Source organism: Medicago sativa, chromosome 4, assembly GCF_051527215.1.
Source record: "Medicago sativa cultivar Bolivia chromosome 4, Bolivia_mono, whole genome shotgun sequence".
Taxonomy (NCBI): Eukaryota; Viridiplantae; Streptophyta; class Magnoliopsida; order Fabales; family Fabaceae; genus Medicago; species Medicago sativa.
Genome location: NC_140752.1, coordinates 86,099,339 through 86,124,053, shown reverse-complemented (window position 1 = coordinate 86,124,053; position 24,715 = coordinate 86,099,339). Strand labels below are relative to the sequence as shown.

Genomic DNA, 24,715 nt, shown 5'->3' with positions numbered 1-24,715 from the left:
TTTCATGAAGAGCTGGAATGGAGATATGTATTATTTATATTTAATAAAAGTTTGAGTAATTATTTTGGTTCTTGAATGTACGAAACATCGTCACTATAGTTTTTAAATGTATTAAATTTGCAAAAACATCTTTAGTGCAAAAACATCGTCACTATAGTTTTTTTTTTTTGTAGTTTTCTTCTTGGGCTTTTGCCCTCTTTTGTACCACTATAGTTTTTAAATGTATTCAATTTGAAAAAACAAAAACATCTTTTTAAACATCGGCAGTCTTTTTAGAAAGATACACATTTATTTCCGTTAAAATCTCTCACCTACCTCATTCACTTGCTTATTTAAATGTTGAGATGTTTGCATGTACAACATCCTTCTATGAGAATCATCACTGCCTTCCTCCATCATGCTTCCATTAATTAATACAATACCTAACCTAGCTTGAGCTTATAGTTTGGTTCTCCATGTATATAATTTTGTTCGTATGGAAGACTATCCTCTAATTCTAAGCTCAAAGAATGATGCACATACCTACATCAATTTCAATTAAAAACAAATACTCCATCCGGTCCTATTTATAAGAGAAATTTGGGTCAACAAAAGTTAATGTATCTGGTTAAAAATTCAGTCCAGATACATTAAATTTTGTTGACCTAACTTTCTCTTATAAATAGGACCGGAGGGAGTAGTATTTTTAAAAGTGTCTTATTTTTTATTTTTTTTTTATCATAGGTTTACCTCTACCGATTGATTTTTTTTTTAACGATACTCTTTAAACAAAATTATATTATCCTACAAAAATCATATTAGGTGACTCTTTTTTTCCTTGTATTTTCGGTATGCCAGTATCAAATTTAGGTCAACAAGGTTGAAGAGTAAATTTTTAACCGTTTTAAAAACACAAGAGACAATTATTTAACTCCGACAATCAATTTATGAATGTGGTTAACATGGACCATCACGATAAGAGGTTCATAGTGGATAGTTTTGTTTTTGTTAGTATTTGCATAAATTAGTTATAGAGTACCACAAATCTTATCATACACCATCAAAATCAAACTTTATTCCCTTTCTTATGTAGCCGCCGGAAGTTGTTGACCGTTTTCTTGCTCAAGACCACCACGGCGCGCGCCAAAAGTGATAAATTTTCACTAACTACAAATGCTAAGAATGGCTATTACACGTTGAAAGTTAAAACTACTAATGAAAAAGAGTAATAATTTTGTTAAGACATACCAAGAGACCAAATATAAGCATCATATAATTTGCAAAACCATTTAGAAGTAGCATAAATATAATGGACTAGATTCAAAAGGTTTTATATTTCATACAACATATAAATTAAACATATGGATTGGTACTTTCTACCAGCAAATGGAAGGCAGCTTAAAAGTGAAAGAGAATGAAGAAGGCACATGCCCTGTCCTTCTTATATAGTCTACCCTTTCAGTAGTCCTCAAAGCATTGTCATTCAGCTTCACTTGTGCATTAGCCCTCTTCTCTTCAGCTATTCTCCTTGTTGCAGCCAGTTTATTTGTTAACTTTTCTTGTGCCGTAGCTTTCATTCTTTCAGCTTTCACCTTGTAACAATTAAATCAAATCCATTTATTTGATAGAGCTTTGATAACTTGAATTCAAAAAATATATTGATTTTGTTTTGTAATTTTTTTAAGCCTTAGATAAACAAACATACTTAAATAAAACTCTAACAACATACTCAAATAACTTTATTAGGAGCATCTATCAATTCAAAAAAAAAAAAATCTATGTTGCATAATCCTTCATTTCTACTTGCACAAAAGCTCTGCTGCTGAAAACTGTATTATATGCACGCACACTTTTCAAATTAGGACACATATAATTATACTAAATTATGTTATATTTTTAAATTATTATTGATGTTAGCGAGTCGGTGTTTGTGTCGGGCATCCGTGTCAGTGCTTCATCTATGCTAGTACGATTGTAGGTAATGTAAAGAAACTAGTACTCATTAAATTGAGCACCTGGTGCCAACTCATGAAAGCAACGCATGTCTGTTGATTAGGCTAGATTCTCACATAGGATAGAGTATCACTATGAAATATGAATCAGTAATGTACTGTTATGGAGCTATCAAATAGGTTCTCTTGTTGTGACTGCATATTTCATTGGATTCATGATATCTATCTAAAGTGCTTTCCAAATATAAATAGTACTCCCTCCGTTCCGGAATAACTGACCCATTTTCTAAAAAAAAGTGTCCCAAAATAACTGACTCATTTCAATTTTCAATACAACTTTCATCATTCCCAATACAATATAACACTAAATAATACTACTTTTATCATTCCCAATACAATATATTCCACTTTCCCCTTTATTTATACATTTTTCTTAATATGTGTGAAAAACAAAATTGTGTCAATTAAATTGGGACGGAGGTAGTACTGTTTTGTATGCAGTACGTTGGGAAAGGTGCCTGCCATGTCTTAGAACTTTTCAGGAATAATTCTCTTTGTCAGTGTATTTTCACAGAACTTTCAACTCTATCCTTATGAACTCTGTCATCATAACATGAAAAGATGAGCCACCATCCAATGCCTTAGAAAAGGTTGGTATCATTGGCAATAATTGAAGGGAAACAATTGCACCACAAAAGCTACCACATGGATGTTTGGAAGAAATGGTGGTCACACCGTAATTTTGTTGAAGTTTTAAAGTGTAGTTTTTATCAAAATTACAGTGATACGTCGTGATTATGCTAAATTAACTGTGAATCCAAACTGTCGAGAATGTGAATTTCTTAACAATATATGTTGCTAAAAGAATCACAATAGTACCTCCATTTTCTTCATTTCCATTTCAGCTTTTCTTATCTGATGATTTTCCCAGGCTTGAATCTTCATTTCTTCACGCTTAAACCTATAAAATAAAGTTTTAACAAACAAATTTAATCAACAGTTTACATTTATTCAACGGCTTCTAAACATACGAGTACATCTTACCTAACATGAAATAAACTAACAAGTAACAAAATCTTTAATTAAGGTCATGTTTGAATAAACAACTTAATTAAGCGTTTATTACTTAAGTGCTTATGTATAAACCATATATTTACATAAAAAAAAAAGTTAAAACAAAGTCAAAATGTTTTCAAATAAGCTATAAGTTGTTTTTACAATGTATTATGAAGAGCTTACAGAAATAAGCTGAAAACAACTAATAGCATGTCATAAAGAAGCTGTTTTCATAAGCTCTTCCAAAGAGTATCGCAGGTGTTTCCATCAGCAAATAAGTCAATCCAAACATACACTAAGTATCAAGTTGATTACCTGGCCATATATTTGGCACGTTCTGCTTCATCCCAAGCCATTGCTCTAGATTCTAGAGGACTCAACTTTCTAGCTTGATCTTCAATCTTGTTCTTCTCAACCATCTTACAAGGGCTTGATTCGTCTCCACATTGTCTAGTTGTGCTGCCATTATTACCCGACGCAGCTTCCATTTGCAACAAACCATTTTGATTCCTCATTGGAGTTGAAGTTCCTGAATGAATTGGACTTCTAGTAGTAGGAGTTGTTGCTCTAATAGGTGTAGCAGTTCTTGAAGGCTCTTGACTTGCAATAGGTGTCATCTCAGTTCCCATGTCTCTAAAACATATTGATTGAACATGGATTGTGTTTTTGTTTTCTGCTAAAACCTTACTATTATTATTCATTCTCCAAATCGATTCATCGTCACATTCTACCTTCTTAGACTCTTCTGCTTCATATTCACTACTAGTTGTTGTCATGAAGTCGCGGCATCCATCATCGTCGTGTTCTTCCTCTTTTTGTGGCACAGGAGCTATCAATCTTAAATCATCTGCATTTGAGTTTCTTGGTTTGCTTTTTGACTGGCTTTTCTCTCCACCTTTTGATAAACCAACAAGCCATTTTTGCGCGTCGTCCCACTTAGAAGGTGTTGGTTTTCCCATATTTATTCGATGATGATTCGAAACACGAGTAGTAGCAGTAGTACTAGTAGTAGTATCTTTTCCTTTGTGAAACTCTGAATACATTATGGCACTGCTATTTGGAGTATCTTGTGCTGCTGATCCATTGTTACTATAGCATCCTTTGTCTTCCACAAATTTCATTCTCAAAGTTTTGCTTGTAACTAAGGAAAGGAGAGAGAAACAACAATGAAAATTTCAGGGTCTGTAAATTTTTGCTCCAGATCCTATCTATTCAAAGTCACTATGCTCTATTTTGTATATTGAAATCTTAGTTAACTTTCTATGTATTTTTTTTTGTCTGGGAAAAAGCCTTATCTAGATTGAAGTAATTTTTTTCAAATTGAGATCCTTACTTGCATGTAATGTAAATAGAACTTGTTTTTCTTTACATATATGAGAAACATAACAGAACTACAAAAACAGATGTATATATCAAAGGAGGAAGGAAGACATATATTAGATGAACACAGAATTAAACACTAAGTTCACAGAGTATATATTGCTTAATGCTTACTATTTAAGAGAATGAATGATGTGATGTACCTTATTAATACTTGAAAACCATGAAATTCTGAGAGTTGCAGAGAAATGAGTGAAATTGAGATCCATTCAATATTAAAATATACTACTAATAATTAAGAAAATATACTATGCATGGGTTCACAAAAAGGGAGGGGGGCCATTTAGGACAAGAATAGATAGATAAAAAAGAAGAAACATAGAATAACAATTTACCTTGGAAATTGATGAGATTTTTTATTACTAATATTATTACTACTAAGCAAGTAATGCAGGTGCCATGTGGGTTGGAATTGGAATCCACATTTCATATCTTCACTCTATAGAGTTAGCAAACAAAGGAATCATGGTGGAATTGAATTGGTTTATTGATTTATGTGTCAGAGACAAGTCCACTAGGTAGGAAAATACTAGTTAATAGTAACCATAGTACTACTGTTATATTTCTACTGTCTCCAATCCAAAGAGAAAAAAATGAGTTAAAAACTATGTTTGTACTTGTAACGGTTATACTAGATCTAGTGTAGATAAAATAGTATAACATGAGGTGTGATGGAAGGACACGTGGACGGTGGAAGATTAAGAAGAGCATAGAGGATCTGTGATACTTCTGAGCTGAGGGGTATGATAATGGAGGTTTCTTCTGACTTTTTCACGTGGCCATAAGATGCTCCAATCCAAGTTTGTGAATGATACAGACAGTTTCATAAATTTGATTGTTTTGTTTGGGGCCCAAATTGACCAAAACTGATACAATTGGACATTGATGAACTTAGGTACAGAATAAAGAGACTAGTTTCTCAACTCAAAAAAACTATAAGATATCAGTTCTAAAGTACTCCATAATTAGTTGCACTTTTTAAATAATCTGTATGATTCAGATACACACTTTCAAAAACTATAAAATGTATTTTTGTTTCTTATAAGTTTCTTCCGCAAGAAGTAATCTTACTTAAGACATTGTTCTCTATTAAATATAGACACCTCTCACAACCAAATATAAACATTAATTTGTTAAATTGTAAGAGACTAACTATTTCCGTTAGATCTAATATCCGCAGTAACACTATAAATATATATTTTGAATACTCCCTCAATCCTTAAGTATAATCACCAATAACAATTTTCACTATTATTAAGAAAAATAGATAGTGTAGTTAATGTATCTATTTTACTAGTAGACTTTTTATATTCCAAAACACTTTTTGTAAGGGATATTCCAAAACACTTGGTGATAGGATATTCCAAAACACTTGTATGAAATAGAAGTACTATTAAGTATGTTGTAATTTGAAAAATGACTTATATTTGGGAACACCTTTTTCATCAAATGACTGTTTATATTTATGTTTAGGGACAAATAGAGTAATAATGACAGAGAAAGGCGCGGCTACATAATAACATGTGAGAGTGATAAGTATTAAATGACATGGTACAGTGTTACTACTTAAGACATAAAAATGCATGGGGCCATCAATCTGAAAGACATTTGCCATACTGTGCCAAAAGCCAACTGACACAAATTGGCATACAGACAAATAATTGTTTCAAGCCAGAAGGGAAAAAAACAAGTTGGCATTGTTTTGTTCTTTACTTTGCTTGATTTATCTCCCAACCACCATCCCCACCAAAAAAGAACACTCACTCACCGGATAAAATTAGGTAAATGACTTTCCAAATCCTCATCTTGACTATTATTTTTTTTGTTTAATCGTAGTAATTTCATTGTTAAATTAGTTATTTATCTTTGTAAATGTTTACCTCAATAGGTTTAACTTTACTTGTTATCTAATGTCGTCAGTAACATGTTGATGTGTTTGTTAACTGTAGATGTTATACGCGACTGATAATATGATTGTTGTTGAGTTTTAAGAATCAAATTGAAACAAAATATTTTTTTTTGTCAAGTAGCTAGAAATTCACCTGTTAAGTGAATAAATATCATCTTTGATGTAAGGAACACTCACGTTTAGTATCCGAAGGTGTCTCGAATAGAATCATCTCTCGTGGAAGGAACCTATGAAAAATCAGCAAGCAATACTCATCATGATTATTCTAATCGTATTACTCTGAATTATAGATACCACTAGACACCATGTATTTGTAATACTAAAACTAAGTTGGGGCTAGGGCTGGCAATGAACCGAACCAACTCGAAAATAGTTCGATATTCGATTCGATAATTGGTTCGTTGAACTTGGTTCACGAACCTAATGAGTCGAACTTGAGTTGAAAATTAAACTCGTTAAATAAATGAGTTGAACTTGAACTAAGAATGGTTCCGATATATATATATATATATATATATATATATATATATATATATATATATATATATATATATATATATATATATAGGGTTTTGCTATAAGCCACCCATGAAGGTGTCTTTTAGCAACCCACACCTCAAGGTGTGATTTTCAATTTTTAGTTATAACTTTGCTAAAAGACACCTTCATAAAAGGTGTCTTCTAGCAAAACCCATATATATATATATATATATATATATATATATATATATATATATATATATATATATATAATTTATTACAAGCTTCTTCTAGTAATTATGCACTTCTTTCACAGGAGTTATTACTAATTTGAATAAAAATCAACGATAATTGTAATACTAGAAAGTGGAAAATTTACAAGGCTTTTTAAACAAACATATGCATAAAAATTGTCCCACATCGGGTAGTTTTGAAAGTACTGAGAGGAGGAGTGTATATATGAGCAGCGCATTTCGTTCACGATGTAAAACCTACAGTGGTAGTATATGCTACAATAGTAAATACAAAGTGCTACCTTACTAGTAGTTTTATTTAAATTATATTTTTGTTTTTGTAATGGTCAAAGACATATATTTTTGACACAAAAAAAGGACTTTTCAAAAAAAAAAAAAAAGCTCTTAAAATATGCATTTCGAGAAAACAAGTTCGAGCAAACTAGTTGAACCTAACGAGCCGAACCGAGTTGTTCGTGAACTTTAAACGAGCCGAACTCGAGTTAAAGAAAAAGTTCGTTTCGAACTCGAGTCGAGTTTCGAGCCGAACTAATTCTTATTGAGTCGAGTCGAGCTCAGACAGGTTCGACTCGACTCGACTCATTTTCAGCCCTAGTTGGGGCAGATGCCTACATACCTTTGTACATTGATCTGTTCATGCTTACATGACAATTGACTGAAATGATTATGCAATATATTTGAGAATAGAGAGACTAATTGATGACGCTTGCATTATTATCTGCCTTCAATTTCAAGCATGTCGGATGTGGTGATAATGTTTGGGGACGTAAGATTAATGATAGAAGAACTTTAAGAGTACATTTTTTTTATTGGTGACTTTGATTTTACTTGGAGTTCAAATATGCTACCCATTGCTACTCTTTCTACATTTGAAACTGAATAAGTTGCTGCTAGTTCTTGTCTCAAGTAAGTAGCGAGGAAAAGACTTGATGATGATAGGATAGTAATTAATACAGTTGTTATTTGAACATCAAAGTATAGACATCATATGCGACATTGTATGTGTTTATCTACATATTTGTCCTACGTTTTATCATCTAGAGCTTACATTTTAAAAATACACAGACAAAATAACACAATATTTTGATGTTCAAAAATCATTTCTCTAACTAATAAGTACAAATGTTTTCAACTTTGCAACACATCACTTTTCAACTCAAGTAAAATTTACACTTTAATCATGCACCTTATACTAACTGTTTTGCACATGGAAAAAATCTTCATACACTATACATCTGAGCTTGTTAATAAGTAGAATTATTCTCCCTAAAAAAAAAAAAGTAGAATCATTCATTATTGTATATGGGGAAAAATAAAAGAGGGGAAAATCATAAAGTTGAGTTCATCAACCTTTTCCTTTTGACCTGAGGGATTAGTTTCTACAACAAGGAGATAACAACAAAAATATACGACATAAAGATTGTAAATCCTTGATTCCTTCCATCTAGGTCGCACATATAATGAGGGAGAGCATTGAATTTTACTTTTGCTTGTCTTGACCTGGAGTAACAGACAGGCAGCGGCGGCACAATTTCAACAGTGAATAACATGGCGCGAAACAACTGCAGGTCACAAAAATTGAGCAACCCCCGCCCCACCTTCAATCAATGCACAGATGTCTTTACTGGTAAGGGACTCGGTGCAAATTTGGCAGATGGTAAAATCAATCATAATTAGAGTAAATCTTTTCCAATAAATTTTTTAAGTTCTTCCTTAGCTGCTTCCATCACCACCTTAAAGTCTATCTTGGTATACCTTCCCCTGCAATCCACAATTTAAATCTCAGTTTTAGCAACTTGCCTAGATGAATGATATAAAATATGTAGACAAATAACATCCAATAATACACATTCAATGTTAAACAAAAGTAGGAGTGGAAAAAAATGAAATGAATGGAAATACTAGAGTTTCCTCCCTTTGTTTCTCAAATCAAAGCTAAAACTTATGAAATAGAAAATCTGGAAAAGGTTTACTTATTGATATTATTGATGGAAGGTTTACTTATTGATATTACCTAAAAGTCACCCAATTTATTTCATACCAACAAGTATTTAAGGACATGGAATCAAAAGTTTTTCAACGTACCAGAAATGGGTTTTACCCCATATTGTATAAGGGTAGGCTGGGCTTGCAATTCCGTGCATTACCCTCGCAACAGCTCTTGGTGTAAAGCGAGCATGCGAATTGCTCTGTAGAAAAACCTGGTAATCCCCAGAGAAACAGGTAATTTTCAGAATTTCCTCTTCCAAACATGATATGCATCAAGTTAATATTAGATTCTCAGAATGCCTGTGTAACGACTCACCTTTATATCTGCCCGCAGGAAACGACTGCATATGTAAATAACAGCTATTTTAGTACAAGATCATGGCAGCATATAACATAAATATATCCTTATCATCATATAAGTAGGTTGCACTTACAATAATAATTTTGGGGCATAAACTAGGACAAATATATTTTCCAATTTTCAATACCCAAAAAAATTTAAGATCATATAGTTTGAAGTCATTTTAGAAGTCATTGATTAAATGTGTTATTTAGTACAGAACTTAGGTGACAGAAACTAGCAAGGACCTGCTTTGATCAATTTTCTTGCAGAAATCAGCATTATCAACTCCAGCAAAGTAATCCAATATTATCCTTTGCAAGCATGAAGTGTGATCAGAACTACTGCAACCGTTCATCTTATCACATAGATTTACTGCAAAATATGCAGCATTAAACATTGCATCCATTTTTCGTACCTACACAAGAAGCGGAACCATGAGAAAATAACACACAAAAATGCAATGAATTATCCACCCGGTTATAGTTCCTGATACAGAGTCAGGACTTATGAGTTGTGATGATTGAGAGAAATATGAGACAATACCATAATAACTACTTTTCAATCTTTGAATACCGTAAAAGGAAAACTGTTCATAGGATACAACGTCCTGAGTAAATATAAGAGAAATGGTAAGAACACTGACTTTCTAACACCCACTCCTTTATTGGGTGAAACCCATGTGGATCTCACCACTTTATATGGGATCCATTTCCAAGGTGTGGGACTCACATAGGACTTTCATCCAATAAGAGAGTGAATGTTAGAGAAAGTGTTATAGAGTATCCACAGCACTCCTCTAAATATAAATACTACAATGAACAAATATACCTTACAACTTTCAACTTCCGATAACCATCGTGTAATATCTGCTGATAGAGAAAAAAAGTCTGTCGGGACTTCCAGAATCCTATAACAGTAGGCCATGTCCTTCATTTCATAAGTTATTTCTCCCTTAAACTGAGAATTTTTCACAAATAACAAGGTTAGATTGCTTAGTCCAGAACACAATTATACTGTTTCCGATACCATACACAAGGGCAGAGTAGGCCAAATTGGCCAGGTGTCCCAAACTAGAAAGTCAAAATAGAAATATTTAATTCAAAAAATATCTCGCACTGCAAGGTTCTAACATGAGGGGTAACCTTGGCGCAACTGGTAAAGTTGTTGTCATGTGACTGAAAGGTCACGGGTTCAAGTCCTGGAAACAGCCTCTTGTGTAAAACAGGGTAAGGCTGCGTACAATACACCAAATGGTGGGACCCCTTCCCGGACCCTGCATATGCGGGGGCTCTAGTGCACCGGGTTGCCCTTTGCAAGGTTCTAACTCAATGCATGCAGACACACAAACACTACATACTTGGTTAAAAAAAAAATATACATCTTTAGTTTAACGATTATATGAAACTATTACCTATGATGCCAAAGATTTTAAGACAAGGAAATGCAGAAAAGTTTTATAAGATAACTACAACAATAAAGAGATAAGCCATGTTGCAAGTATTTATGGCTAAAGTTATAATGTAAATCTACAATGTTATCAATTCATTTTCTTTCAAACACGTAAATCAGTATTTTTAACAGGAGTAGTGAAGGCTAATCAGAGATTTGATGCAGGGTAACAAAGGGAAGCCCCTGTCGTTTGAATTACTATCAACAATCTAAATTAGTTAACAACCATGAATCAATAGCTTTATCCATTCTTAGTTTAATTTGAAAATTTTAAGGGTGACAAAGTGATATTAATTGTGTTAAGTCTAAAATTTTGAATGAATCTGCTAAACTATCTTCAGGCATGTATTATGTAAACCATGCGCTTAAACAAGCTGGATAGTATTTCTCTCACACTTCATTATTGGGAAGTAGTGAACTTAAATTAGTTAAAAATTAAGTTACTCAGAAGAAAAAAGACATCTCATCTGAGCATATTTTGTTAAGTCCACATACAAGCTTGAGAAAAAAAATCCAGTTATCGACTAATCCAAACCTTTAGGGCATACAACTGATTTGTTAATTCAACTGGTGTGACCCCCATGTCATTTGCCACAGTTGGAATATCAAAAGTATATTGTCCGTGCTTATTTTCAGATCTGAAAACACGTAACGATGGTTCAGTTAAACAAGAGATGCATGAGCATAAGTAAAATTGAACTGCTATTCTAGTGTGATCACGATAAGGAAGTCATGAAAAATGAAAAGAAGAAAAAGTGCCATTAGACGGTATGCGTTCCCTTTGTAGAAACAGAAAATTTGGATCAGATTCCATCTTGAGGTTGACAACATTAAAATAACTAATAACACAATAACCATCCATTTCAGGGGAAAATGGTTTGAACGAAAAGCCAAGAAATTTAATATATGTTTATTATTACCTTTTCAGAATCACAGCAATAGCAGAAACCTTTTGGGCAAGGGACACAGCCGGAGTCTGCATTAGTGCCAAAAATTAAAAATATAAGCCACTGAATAATCTCTCAAACAACATTTATCTTTCTAACTTTCAGTTAAAAATTAACAAACACAAGATGGGATTGTCGTATCTGAATCTCTTCAATCCGTAAATTATACTATGGTTTAAGCATACAGTTTAGATAAGTAGGTTACTGAATTTATCTTGTACGATATTGTACATGCAATTGAAGGTCTGTTTGCACGCACCATATGAAAACTCAGAACACACGTTGCATTTGTCTGTGGAAGCAAATGTAAGTACTGCACGTCACCCAGCTCCAAGCGTGTCAAAACTGTGAGAATCACCTAGTAAAGGAAATATTGGAGAAAAGTTTTAATCTGTAGACCTAGTCTGGAAAAGGTAACACGTGATTATCTAGAGTTTCCTTACAAGAGAAAGTTTTGTTACTAGCATGTGCATATTTATTTCATAAATGGATAAATGACTGGTGCCTATAAGTAGATGGTTGTCCATAAAAAATAAAACTCTATCACTTCCTAGAAACTGCAACTTAGCTTTATTTGGTCTCAAGTTAATCTGGACATGGGTTTTAAGCACTAAACAAGGAGATAGATTAGCCAAAAACCACATTTTTGTACAAAAACAAGGATCAATTACAAATTCCTAAAAATGGCTTTTAGTCAAAGTATGCATGCTGCACAGATAACTATGCTAATGATTTTCTATTCATTGAACTATATGCAAAATCTTTAAAGCTCCTGAGATGGTTATCATAAATTTGCACTTTTCCCCCTTCACCATCAATGTATCAGCATGGCCAACTCCCAACAGGATGTTATGAAAGTCTAATTTGTAACTGAAAACCACTCATCTGGTTTATCAAAGTCGATATAAATAAATGTATAGTGTATATTAGAATTGAGTAAAGGACCTCTTCTTTCATATCAAACCTGCGTGAAGCAGGTTCTTTGATTAACGAACATATTTTCCCACAGGAGCTTTTGTCAGCAGGAAACACTTCAGACAGAAATTTATTCACTGCATATTCATCGATTCCTTCACTGCGGATGAAAAATTGCACATACTGAAGAACAATTTGAAAGTTTGAAAGATAAAAGAAAAAGAATTATGTTAGTGTGTTATGTTACCTGTACATTAGACTACGAAGTTTGAAATACATCTCATCATCATAAAATAGGTGACAATAGGACAACCTCCCATCCCTTCCGGCACGTCCTATCTCCTACAATGCCCATTCTATTTAATAAGAAAAACAATTGAAAGAACATCTTGCAGTGCTACTATTAGAATTTAGAAGAAATCAAATACCTGTACATACTCTTCCAGACTTCCAGGTAAACTGTAATGAATTACCTAAACACAGTTATGACAATGGAGTTCAAAAATGTTACTGTAACATACAAGATCATTTATATTCCAAAGCAAATAAGTAGTGCGAATAACAAGATAAAAGTAACTATCGGAACATTATGCATGAACAGAGACCAAGTAAAGAGCTCAATTCTCCAATACCATTTACCCCCATTTTGCAATTTAAAATTTGTAACCATAAGTAAAATCTTTTGAGAGAAAAAATCAATTATTTCTGAATCAGCTAGTGCTCAAAACTCAAAAGTCTAAAACATAAGGCACAAGGAAAAGTGGATAACCATGCAACTAGAGCCCAATTAGAATCGGTGAATCACTTTTGAGATCATAGAGAACTTTTTTTATCAGAAACCAGTTCATGCAAATTAATGCAGAAAACAAAACATAGTATAAGCCTTACTGCTCCAACATCTCTTTTATCTAGTCCCATGCCAAATGCCACAGTTGCAACAACCTTCATAAAAAATTGCAAGGTATCAGTTGGACAAGACATGCTGTATTTTTCTTTTTATAAGCCCAGCAATGTTGTATTAGACGCATTGCATCATAAAATTCATAAATTGAGTGATTATCTCACCACTCTGATCTTGTTTGAACCAAACAACTCCTGTACGTAGCCACGTTCCTTTGCAGAAATACCACTATGATAACTCTAAATGATGATCATGTCAATTGAAAGATTTAACATTCAGTGTCAAGGGTTACACACAATGTCATGCAATGTCAAAAAGAGAAATATGAAGCTAACCTTTGCCTTGATGTTGTTATCATTCAAATATCTGCTAATTTGATCAGTTTCAGACTGAAAAGAAGAAGAAAAAAAAACACAATCAATTCCCACATATATATAAATATAGATATCCACTGCAGAATACAACATCACTTGCAAATTAAGTAATTAGCCACATACTAAACCTGAAACACATAATTTAATAACTTTTACTTTGCAAACAAGATTTTATTTCAAATACTGTAGGCAAGAAAAGAGAATTTAATGCAGATGACTATATGAAATCACATAACACCGAGACCCAATACCTTAAAATTGAAAAATGAAGTCCATATACGCACCTGAAATTTGCAGTATACTATGATGCTTTTAACTTCCGCAAAAGGAGAAGACTTCATAAGCACCAGTAGGTCTTTCATTCTATAATTGATGTATACATTAAAAAACTCAGATAAGGATAGTTAGAGGGGAATACAGTCAGAATCAGTAAAATAGAAGCTTCTAACTTGCCTATTTTTTATCAAAGACGCAGACAAACGCAAATTGTCCCTTAAGTGCGCATTTAGAATAAGATTTGTGCAAGGAATATCCAGGGCAGACATAATGGCATCTAAAGTCATGGTTGTAGCAGTTGCTGTCATTGCAAGAATAGAACCTACATTAAGACTCTTATGAAGTAGTGACGCTCTGAGTCTCATGAATGAAGGTCGGAAATTGTGAGACCTGTAAGAATTTCAAAATATAAAGATCAACACGGAGGCAGAAGCATATAGAGTGAGATATCCTTATTAACTCACAGAAATAATACACTTCATCAATTTGACATTGACATTCCCTCACCATTCAGATATACAATGTGCTTCATCAATAACAACAAGTGAGACGGCTAACCCACCAGAGATAACAGACAGAAATTCTTCATTCAAGAATCGCTCTGGTGAAACAAAAAGCACCTGTAAGAATTATAATTGCAATCAGTATCTTCACGTGAGAGTTCTAACATCATCGATACAATAAATTAACTCGCAATTCAAATGTGATATGTGAAAATGGCCTATAAATAATCAACATTCTCATGCATGCAATCAATCAGCAAGATTGCTACACATTTCTACAAAAGAAGATCCAAGGCAAAGCTGAATTCAGTTGTCGAAATTCTCACCTTTATTGTGCCTTGACGAAGCTGGTTGAGTGTTTCAGAGGATTCTTCAAATGACTAATACAATAAACAAAAAATGAGAAAGATTTGTAATTAAATGATCTATCATTAGACATAATTCGCATAAAAGACCGTAAAATCAACCTGAGCACTGCTTAGAAGAGCGCCCGAAATGAGCGGAGGCAATTGTCGAAGCTGATCAATCATCAAAGCTACCAAAGGACTAACAACAAGCGTAATCCCAGGCAAAATCAACGCACTCAACTGATAACACAACGACTTCCCAGCACCCGTCGGCAAAATAAGCATCGTCGATTTCCCAGCAAGCACATTCTTAATCGCCTCAAGCTGCCCCTCTCGAAAAGAATCAAAACCATGAATCAATTTCAACAACTTCACCAAATTCTCATCAGAAGCTTCATCTCTTGCTGCTAACACAGCCTCCTCCAACACTTTGCATTCATTTTCCCAACCATTCTTCTTTTCCTGTTGCTTTGCATTCTCAACACCCATACCATCCTCCTCCTCATCATCATCATCGCCTTCTTTGTGTTCCGATTTTATACGTTTACTTCTACTACTTCTACCACTATTGCTGCCATTACTATTTCTAAAATACCTTTTACCACTACCAAATTTTCCATTTTTCTTCCACCCTTTATTCAAAAACTTTTTCCTCTTCCCATTCAAATTCAATTTCACAAAATTTCCTTCTCTGGCGCCTTTTAGTGCCTTGACTATCGGCGTTACCACACTAGCACCTATCAAATTAGGATGTTTCTTCACAGATTTCGCTACAGTTTTTGCAGAATCAACAACCGGTTCGGCTTCGGAAGTTTCTAGATTGAGTAAGGGTTTACGAATTTTGGAGAATGAAATTGATTTGGAGAAGAATCCGGCAGGGAGGGTTTCGATAGAGTGAGAAGATGAAGTTGAAGGAGCGTCAGACGTTCGTTGTCGGATGTTGAAAGGAAGTGAGGGGATGGAAGGGAAGGGGAAAGATTCTTGTTCGGGAATAATTTCGGGGGGTTTAGGAAGGGGTTTATTGGATTTTGAGGGTTTGGTTTTGGATTTCCATTTTTTGTTTGAAACTGGAAGAGGTGGTTTTGGCGGTGATGGTGAACTTGGTTGTTGTCTTGGCGGAGTTGAAGAAATGTGAGATCCGTCGGAGTCTGAATCGGAATCAAACTGCATTTTTTGGATCGGAGAAGAAGAACAAAGGGAAAGGGTGGTTCTGAATTCTCAATTATGATGATGCAACACGTTCCCGCCAAATGTTTTCTTTTTTTTGCTTTTCGCGTTTGAGGATTGGGCTTCACTAAGCTTTCTCAACATCGTAGGTTACTATTTGCACCCTAAGTTTCTATTTGCACCCTGTTTCAATAAATCTCATCGTATTCCATTTAATATAATGGCTAGATTTATTGATCCAATGGTGAAAACTAAAAACAAACCGGTCCCATGGTGCAAAACTAATTATAATTCTACACCTTAGACTTGACCATAGATAAATAAAACTGTTTGTGTCTTGTTAACTTTGCCCTAAAGAGATGTGTAGAGAAAACCCCAAAGCAAAAAAAAATTCATGGAAGAAACAGTATTTTAACTTTTTAAAAGTTGAATGCAAGATTTTAAGACAATTTTTTTACATTTGGTTCTTTAACATGTTTTCAATTTTATAATATTTATGTTATCTAAACTTATTATTTTAATCTTTATGATATGTATATTTTTGTATTTAAATTTATAAAATAATTGTTGTTAAAGGTAAATTTATACAACAATTATCATATTTAAATTTATTTATTATTAAAAATCATTGTTAAGCATAAATGATGAATGTTTAAATAAAATTATTAATTATTAGTAATTAATTTTGAAAATTATATCATCAATACCATGCAATTTTGAAGATAACTACCGTGCAACTATTTTTTGGTAAGATAATTTTATGTATAAAATTATTCTTAGCTGTTAACCTGTTTTGCTAATTTAAATTTGAACTTACACAAAAATTATAAAAAAAAAAAAAATCAAAAACTAACTATTTTTTAATTAAATATCTTTTACTACCACAAATTTCACCTTGATAATAAATAAATTAAATTAAATTAAAATAATGTTTTACAATAAAATATAGTAGAAAAATACGGCCAGACCGACACATTTTTGCTAGTATTATTAATTTATTATGGTATGATCTAAATGGTAGAGAGATTGAAACAAAAAAAAAATATGGTTGACATGTACTTTTTATTTTTTTCGTTACTACGATACTAGTGCAAAGTTTTTATTGTCGTTTATCCGTAATTATTCTTGAGTCATAAATCGAACTCTAATCACAAGTTTAACATACTTAAATCTCTTACCGATTGGAACAATTCACTATTGGTGCCTATGATGTACTTATACCGAAAAATACCTATAATTGGTTTGAGATCATAATAATAAAGAAATTGATTTGAGATTGAAAAAAGAACAAACACTATACTAGAGAGTCCTCTAGTCAAAGAAGCAAAAAAACAAAATACTCAAACCATGTGGAGTTGGTTACAACTTACAAGGACACTCATCATATTTTTGGCTGCTACTCTGCTCTTGTAGTGCAGCAGAGCAAAACGTGACTGGAGTTGTACTTCTCACACTCTTTGAATGAACACTAACTGTTTACAAATATGAATGACTAAAAAGATTTGTAATTAAAGTGTATCGGTTTTGCAATTTCACATACAGAAAAAGAAAGAGCAATGGGTTCATCTGGTTTTGTCCTTCCAGACATTTACATCCCACAACAATGGTCACAAGCTGCTAACTCCATTACATCCAGTCCAACTCCTCCCATCACATTTGTTTGTGGAGCAAGTAACTGCGGCAAATCAACCTTCTCGCGAAATCTCCTCAATGTCCTATTAACTAGATGCGACCGAGTTGCTTATCTTGAAACTGATGTTGGCCAACCTGAGTTTACTCCTCCTGGTTTTATCTCTCTTACCATTGTTAATAAAGTTACTCCAGGTAGGTTTTCTAACATATACCTATTCTAACATTTACATGTAATAGAATCACAAGTTAAATAAGTTTTTCGTCGTACATAATTATCAGCTTTCGTTTTAATGTTCTCGTAAAAATTGTTGCATGTTTGTGTCTAATAAAATTCCCACATTTAGTTTTACTACGTGCTAAATTCAAATTTGTTTTTTAAATTTAAAAGTTTAAGGAAAATTAAACAAATTTGAATTTAACATGAATTGAAACCACGTGCTTGAAAATTTTAAACAGACGCAAACTTGTCACTTTTGTCATGGGAGGAAGAAACGAGATTTGATAATTATGTTGGGACAACAATCATATTTAACCCTATATTCATTGATTCAATAATTTTCTATAAAAATGTTCATTATGGATATTGACACGAGTTTTTTTTGTGTTTTTACTATGTTAGATTTGACGATTCCATGCCTGAAAACACCAGAGAGGTATAAACTATGAAATGTTATCTCATATCTTGATTAACTTTGTACTAATGATTAGTTAACTTTATACTAATGATGTAAATCAAATATTTTGAAACCACGAGAGATGTATAAACTATGAAATTTGATGTTGCCTCAACCTTAACTATTGTATCTTGTTAAATAATCAATTCTTGACTTGACCAATGGTCTCAGACTCAATTACTAGTTTAGATATTGTCAGATTCTTAATAGCATAGATTTGAGGCTTTTGCCACTCACATAGATAAAAGAATTGTGAATAGTTTACATGCCTTAAGATACTTTCGATCAGAAATTTTCGCAACAGTGCTAGTTTCAGTATCAATACCAGTTTGTATCAATGTCATTAACATGTGATACTGGCACTCATGATATCTCATCTCAATAATTTGGGAACTGAGACTGTCTTTTTGGTTTTTTATTTGTTGCTTTGAATTTGAGGTCCTATTTTGTCACATTGTTATGCAGTCTTCTACAAACAGTGAGTTGGATGAAATTTTGTCTGTTTGTAGTTTGTAGGATATATTTGATTCTTTTAGTGTCGGCCAATCCATGTCTTATTTGAATGAATGCGCTCACTTGTAATGGAGTTGCTTGACTCACTTTCTGTCGTTTATTGCGTAACAGATCCCTTTTTTTTGGTGATGTTTCTTCTCAGAAAGATCCGTCAACATACTTAAAATACATATGTTCTATTTATGATTATTATCATAAGGAGTATTGCACCTTTGATAAGAGACAAAATTCTTCTAAGATTCACTTGCCTCTTGTAGTGAATACCTCTGGCTGGGTTAAAGGTAAACTCGTATATTTTGTATTTTTACTCCAAATAAACTACTGCTTTTCTCGACCAATAACAATATATCAATTATTATGTTACTCACTCAATGTGTTTTGTCTTGCATTTCAGGTGATGGTTATAAGGTATTAGTGAACATGCTAAAATATATTGGTCCCACTCATATAGTTAAGATAGGCATATCCACTGATCTGAAGAATTTACCTGTTGGAAAGTTCGGGTCAAATGGGAAGAATAACAGAAGAGTTAAATTGATTGAGATATATCCAGCTCGTCAGGACTCATTAAATAAATCGTAAGCACAAATAATATAAGTTACCATTTTCAGCTGCTAGTTTAGTTCATTATATTTTAGACTTAATTTAAGTATTATAGAATAACAGAATATCCCTATTTGTTTCCCCAGGGTGCCTGCTCAAAAGGATGCTCGTCTTGTGCGCGATTCACGAATAATAGCTTATTTCAGACAGTGCTTTCCTAGTGATTCAGATATTTCAACAATCAAGGATCTTGCAAATTCCTTGACCTCTCACTGTCCTTATAATGTTCCCATCGCAAGCATAAAGATTCGACGTGTTCTTCACGAGGTTAGTTCTAATGCTACTTATCATCTCTTCTGGTTCTGTCTCATTCATTGATCAAAACATTTTACATGACTTATGAATATTTTTGTAGGTCCCAATCTCTGAAATACTCTCCAGCCTGAATGCTAGTATTGTTGGCTTAGCAGTTGAATCTGAAGGACCTAAAAAGTTACCCTGGTGCCTTGGTCTTGGTAGGTAACTTGGTTGACTTCCAAATTCCAAAATGTCTCGTCATAGGTTGATTTCTCAAAATTTAAAAGAATATGAATTATTTATTCATCCTAAACAAAACACCAATGAGTGTTCTATGTACATGAGACCCTAAGGCAGAACAAGAAACTAATTAATGAATAATGACTAAATCCGATGATGTTTGAGATTCCCTAAGCCACTAACGAGTCCTCCAAATGATTCAACTCTATGAATAAAGTTACAAAATAAAGGATATTAGTTACATACACAGGACTATATCTGTTATAGAAACAAACATGCTGACGATCCCCCTCAAGCTGATTAATAGGTATTTACTTTTCCCAGCTTGTATACAATATTCTGGAACATGGTCCTGCTTGGCCCTTTGGCAGTAATGTGGTCAACTAGTTGAAGGCCCCCTATTTTGCGGCCTTCGTGTAGAAGGCTTCCAATGCCTGTAAACAAAAAACAACATTTGGATTATAATGAAAAGATAAATTTAAATTTTGAACTTGATATCATTCAAACTTATGGTAGCAGTGAGGTACACTAAAAGGAATTTGCATTTGTAGGTTGACTTCATTATATCTCATATTTCTGTTGGCTGTAACAGGAGTATCATGAGTTGCAACACATCTTAATGGATAATTACCTTTTTAATGTATCAAACATCCACAAATAGAAAAGATAAAGAATAAATTCATATTCCTCTGGTCTTCTGATCTTGTAATGACGAGCACATGGATCATACAGCCATCTAATTTTCTGGCTGTCATGCATTTGAGTAATTCTTAGCATCATTACTGTTAAAGGCGTTTTGATTTCTTGTGATTCAGGTATTGTGAGGGGCATTGACACAGTTAAAGGCATGCTCTATCTGATTACACCTGTGCCATTTGGTTCTCTGAAAAAAGTCAACCTCTTGCTTCAGGGTAATATCCAAATTCCTACAAGTTTATTGCAGGTAAGAAATTGTTTTATGTACTTGCTCTTTCTTCTGAACATTAACTTGTAGAAATAATTCTTGTAAAAAAAGTTAACTTTATTACTTTGAGCTACCAAAGGAAAACTTTCTGTTGGTTTTTCCTTAGGTTACATGAGAGAAAAGAGAATAATTCTTGGGTGGATACAAGAATTTGGAAACTCTATTTGGTCACACACACAAAAGTGGACATGTTATAATCATTTAAAAATTAATGATTATTAATTGTTATTTTTTCTACTTTTTTCTTTTTATGTGTGTATGACTAAATAGAGGGTCCAAACTCTTGTGTCCACCCAAGAGTTGCTCGAGAAAAGAAACATAAAAGAAAACAAAGGAAAACTATGCCCTTAAAAAGGATACCTCTAAGGCATCAACTACTAACTGATGATAAGTTAGGAAGAGACTCGTAAACCATATATCAAGAGTTTCCAAATTATCTGTTCCCAATTTGCATGAGTCCATACCTTTATTTCTTAGCATCAATCTTATTAAAGTGTCATGAAATGATCAATTGTCAACCATGTTTCAAAACTTCAATCTGTTTTATGGATCATGATTAACAAATATATGTGCTAATGTAAAAAAAAAAAAAAAAACTTATTTTCAGGTCTAGGGCTGCATATCAGCTTACATGTCAGAGAATATATTGACTACAGCCAGTTATTTTCCATGAGTTAGCAAAAGAGAATACCTTTAATCTTTATAGTAACAGATTAAGACAGGGTAGGAAGCAACTCTATTGACAGTTTACTATTATGATACTTCCCTTTCATGGAAGCAGCAGCACATGGATTGTAATTTATATAGTATGCTTGATTGTATTTTTTTTTTTTCTCCTTTCTATATATGATTTGCGAATTTTCTCCCTAAATTTTACGGGTTATTACAAATTGGGTTGACTAGTAGTTATGTATTTTTCCCTGGCTGAAAATGGTATAAATACAACTTACAATAGCCATCAATCATCAATCTAATTCCTAATTCAAATTAGACATGGTGATTTTGTTTGTTTTTTAGGATGCGTTTGACCGAACTTTTTTCAGATATAGAAGCAGTTTTAAACTTAAAGTTAAAATTATGAGCTTTAAAAATGAAGTTAAAAGTTGTTTGGCAAATGTTTCTTTTTATTTCAAAAATTTTTTTTATGTTAAAGTGTTTGATACTGATAGTATTCTTTTTAAAGCAATAAGTTTTATGATTTATACCAAATGTGTTTGATAATATTTTCAAATAAAATGAAATTATTTAAGAAAGTTCATATATTTTTTTTTGTCAAGTAGTCTAGTGACTAGAATTCACATCTTTTAAGGTAAATAAGTGGGGTGTTCGGGGTTCAAAGTTCAAACCCCGGGCCCCTGCATATAATAATGCATGTCCTTGCCAACTAAGATATATGCTCACGGGGACATAAAGTTCATATTTTATTATATAGTAAAACAAATAAATACTTTTAAAATGAAACAGAATTTAGAAAAGAGAAATCATAATGAGAATGTAAATTATATCAAAAAGCCTGAATAAATAATTATTATTTACCTTAAAAAAAATTGAATAAGTATATAAATAATGGACCTTTAAATTTATATCATACTTTTTTTTTAAAAGTAATAATCAAATGTTAGTGACTGTGATAAAATCATTAGAAAATATGAGTCCAGGTATGCTCAATTTAGCATATGGTCCATTTAGTTCATTTAGTGTTTGGATGAAAGACATGTGGCAAAATAATAATTATGGGCTGAGATTTAAAACTTGAAAAGGAAAACACCGTAACAAATCTTTTTCTTCTTCACCTTGCCTCTCCCTGTCCACTACATCTCAATCTTCTTCTTCACTCTCCTCTTGTCGCCGCCCACTGCCACGGCGCCACCACCACCTTTGCCTGTCGCCGCGCTCTCTTCAATTACAACACCGTAACTTTTCTCCATTCCTCTCTTCTCTGTCTCGCCGCCGCCGTCATTAACAAATCCACCACCACTGTTATGGGTCACGAATACAAGAAACAAAAAGGCTCAAAGATGTATCATGCACCAGTAACAAAGCAATCGCTAGATCAATGCTAAAATTAACAAACAACTTTTATGTTCAAAGTGCTTGCTTCATACATAGAAGGGAGAGAAAAAGAAAATCAGGTCTTGGAAAAATTAGGCACTCTTGTAGCTTCTTCATGCATTTAACAATCAAATTGTTACTGATTAAGAGGTTAGGGACGGCCGGTGGTGGAGTCAGCGGCGAAGCTAGGAAATTTTTTACGCAGAGGCCAACTATAAAAAAAATAATTAAAACCAACGTATTAAATTTAAAGATAAAATATATTTTTAGTCTTATAAATTATAATTTTTTAGGTTTGGACCTTGCAAACAAATTTATTCAATTTTTGTCTCGATTTTTTAAATTTTACAAAAAAAAAAGGTGTTTTTAGTCATCGATTTCATCTTTATAACAAAAAATTAAAGACTAAAATTAAACAAAATTTTAGGAACTTAACTAAAAAAATCGCAAGTTTTGTAGATTAAAATCAAAATAATCTGAAAATTAACCAATACATTTTTTTTTTAAAGGAAAATTAACCAATACATGAAAGTTAACTCAAATGATAAAAATTGACAATAGCTATTTAAAAAGTTGGACAAAATGTGTTTCAAGAAGCCAATTTTATCTATAAATGACTATTTACAAAATAGATTAATAATATATTTTCCAATGTACACAAATAGGTTATGTTTAATTATGACTATTGTTGTGCTAGTTTTTTTTATTGTTGAAAAGGTTCTCTCTATAATTGTTATTGAGAGCGAAAGTACCAAACCGATACAAATAAATCTATCAATCATATAATAATTTTTTTTACTTTTTTATTTATGTTATTTTTCGGTAACTAAACTTGTTTGGGGTAGCTCAATGTTTATTATTTAGGGTAGCCGGATATAAATACATACAGGCTAATTAAAGAATAATAATTTTTTTGGGGTAGCCGAGGCTACCCCTTCATAATGAAAGGATACGCCCCTGGGTGAAGTGACGGTGGGCGGCGGTGGGAGAGAAGAGATCGTAACACTGTAACATGTAACAGGAGAGGGAAGGAGAATCACGGCAGAGAGATTTTTTTTATTATACAAATACTTATTTTTTTTAATTTTAAATCTGAACCCTTAATTGTTTTTTTGACACATGTCTTGCATCCAAACACTAAATGGATTAAATGGAGCATACCCGGACTCAGAAAATATTATTTAAATACTAATATAGCATTGCCAGTAAAAAGTACCAGGATACCAAATTTGAATAGTATTCTTTAGATGTTTAATAAAAAGATAACCAATTTTTTAAATAAACAAATTATAGAGATTAATTAATAAAAAATACGGTAAAAAAAGCAATACGTACATGTCAATGACATCAGCAAAACCAATTTAACAGCAAGAAACAACGTCAGAAAAATTGCTCTCAAAATAAAAAACGTCAGAAAAATTAAAATGAAACATATAATATATGCTCATTGGGATTCGAAGGGTGGAGCAGGGAAAATAAGTTGCGCGTGCCTGGTAGAAGTAGGTCTCATCAACTTATTTCAAAAGTCCTATTTTCTTATTTTTCTTCTTTATAAATAAGTCACTTTTTAATTGAGGAG

The 24,715-nt window shown here is 32.8% G+C and overlaps 3 protein-coding genes across 8 annotated transcripts; 1 reads left to right on the top strand and 2 right to left on the bottom strand.

The window, feature by feature from the left end:
• Positions 1-1,231: 1,231 nt before the first annotated feature.
• On the bottom strand, positions 1,232-5,379 carry LOC146933111 (Remorin family protein). 3 transcript variants are annotated; one of them, XM_085704846.1, is made up of 4 exons: positions 4,703-5,379; positions 3,303-4,128; positions 2,811-2,892; positions 1,232-1,571 (listed from the first exon to the last, which is right to left on the bottom strand). In XM_085704846.1, the coding sequence occupies exons 2-4, from the start codon at positions 4,106-4,108 to the stop codon at positions 1,356-1,358; spliced, it is 1,104 nt and encodes a 367-aa protein (XP_085560972.1). In that variant the 5' UTR covers positions 4,109-4,128; positions 4,703-5,379; the 3' UTR covers positions 1,232-1,355. The 3 variants fall into 3 exon arrangements, with proteins under 3 accessions (XP_085560972.1, XP_085560974.1, XP_085560973.1); XM_085704848.1 differs by having other exon boundaries at positions 4,511-4,766; XM_085704847.1 differs by lacking the exon at positions 4,703-5,379 and having other exon boundaries at positions 3,303-4,369.
• A 2,712-nt stretch (positions 5,380-8,091) lies between these two features.
• Positions 8,092-16,247, bottom strand: LOC146933110 (DEAD/DEAH box RNA helicase family protein). 4 transcript variants are annotated; one of them, XR_015007338.1, is made up of 20 exons: positions 15,175-16,247; positions 15,034-15,087; positions 14,712-14,824; positions 14,382-14,594; positions 14,213-14,291; positions 13,890-13,943; positions 13,719-13,793; positions 13,542-13,595; positions 13,082-13,126; positions 12,901-12,995; positions 12,684-12,813; positions 11,998-12,096; positions 11,712-11,767; positions 11,327-11,429; positions 10,171-10,299; positions 9,886-9,949; positions 9,588-9,757; positions 9,316-9,340; positions 9,096-9,211; positions 8,092-8,771 (listed from the first exon to the last, which is right to left on the bottom strand). XR_015007338.1 is itself a non-coding variant. In XM_085704845.1 (19 exons), exons 1-19 carry the CDS (start codon positions 16,222-16,224, stop codon positions 8,684-8,686), a joined length of 2,748 nt encoding a protein of 915 aa, XP_085560971.1. In that variant the 5' UTR covers positions 16,225-16,247; the 3' UTR covers positions 8,092-8,683. The 4 variants fall into 4 exon arrangements, 1 of the variants encoding a protein (XP_085560971.1); XR_015007337.1 differs by lacking the exon at positions 9,886-9,949 and having other exon boundaries at positions 8,092-8,276; positions 8,361-8,771; XR_015007339.1 differs by lacking the exon at positions 9,886-9,949 and having other exon boundaries at positions 9,588-9,653.
• A 1,365-nt stretch (positions 16,248-17,612) lies between these two features.
• Positions 17,613-21,905, top strand: LOC146933109 (polynucleotide 5'-hydroxyl-kinase NOL9-like). The gene is made up of 8 exons (XM_085708384.1): positions 17,613-18,045; positions 18,473-18,506; positions 19,152-19,321; positions 19,435-19,618; positions 19,730-19,910; positions 19,999-20,098; positions 20,936-21,063; positions 21,692-21,905. Exons 1-8 carry the CDS (start codon positions 17,778-17,780, stop codon positions 21,695-21,697), a joined length of 1,071 nt encoding a protein of 356 aa, XP_085564510.1. The 5' UTR covers positions 17,613-17,777; the 3' UTR covers positions 21,698-21,905.
• The last annotated feature ends 2,810 nt before the right edge of the window (positions 21,906-24,715 follow it).

Bases quoted from the DNA above. Each gene is read 5' to 3' on its own strand.
- LOC146933111 (XM_085704846.1), bottom strand. From the start codon at position 4,108: ATGAAATTTGTGGAAGACAAAGGATGCTATAGTAACAATGGATCAGCA. The intron at 2,893-3,302 runs GTAATCAACTTG...TTTATTTTATAG, and splicing joins CGTGCCAAATATATGGCCAG to GTTTAAGCGTGAAGAAATGA. The intron at 1,572-2,810 runs GTACTATTGTGA...AATTGTTACAAG, and splicing joins TGGAAATGAAGAAAATGGAG to GTGAAAGCTGAAAGAATGAA.
- LOC146933110 (XM_085704845.1), bottom strand. From the start codon at position 16,224: ATGCAGTTTGATTCCGATTCAGACTCCGACGGATCTCACATTTCTTCA. The intron at 13,596-13,718 runs GTGAGATAATCA...TTTTTTATGAAG, and splicing joins GTTCAAACAAGATCAGAGTG to GTTGTTGCAACTGTGGCATT. The intron at 9,212-9,315 runs GTGAGTCGTTAC...GGGGATTACCAG, and splicing joins TCCTGCGGGCAGATATAAAG to GTTTTTCTACAGAGCAATTC.
- LOC146933109 (XM_085708384.1), top strand. From the start codon at position 17,778: ATGGGTTCATCTGGTTTTGTCCTTCCAGACATTTACATCCCACAACAA. The intron at 18,046-18,472 runs GTAGGTTTTCTA...TTACTATGTTAG, and splicing joins TGTTAATAAAGTTACTCCAG to ATTTGACGATTCCATGCCTG. The intron at 18,507-19,151 runs GTATAAACTATG...ATTGCGTAACAG, and splicing joins TGCCTGAAAACACCAGAGAG to ATCCCTTTTTTTTGGTGATG.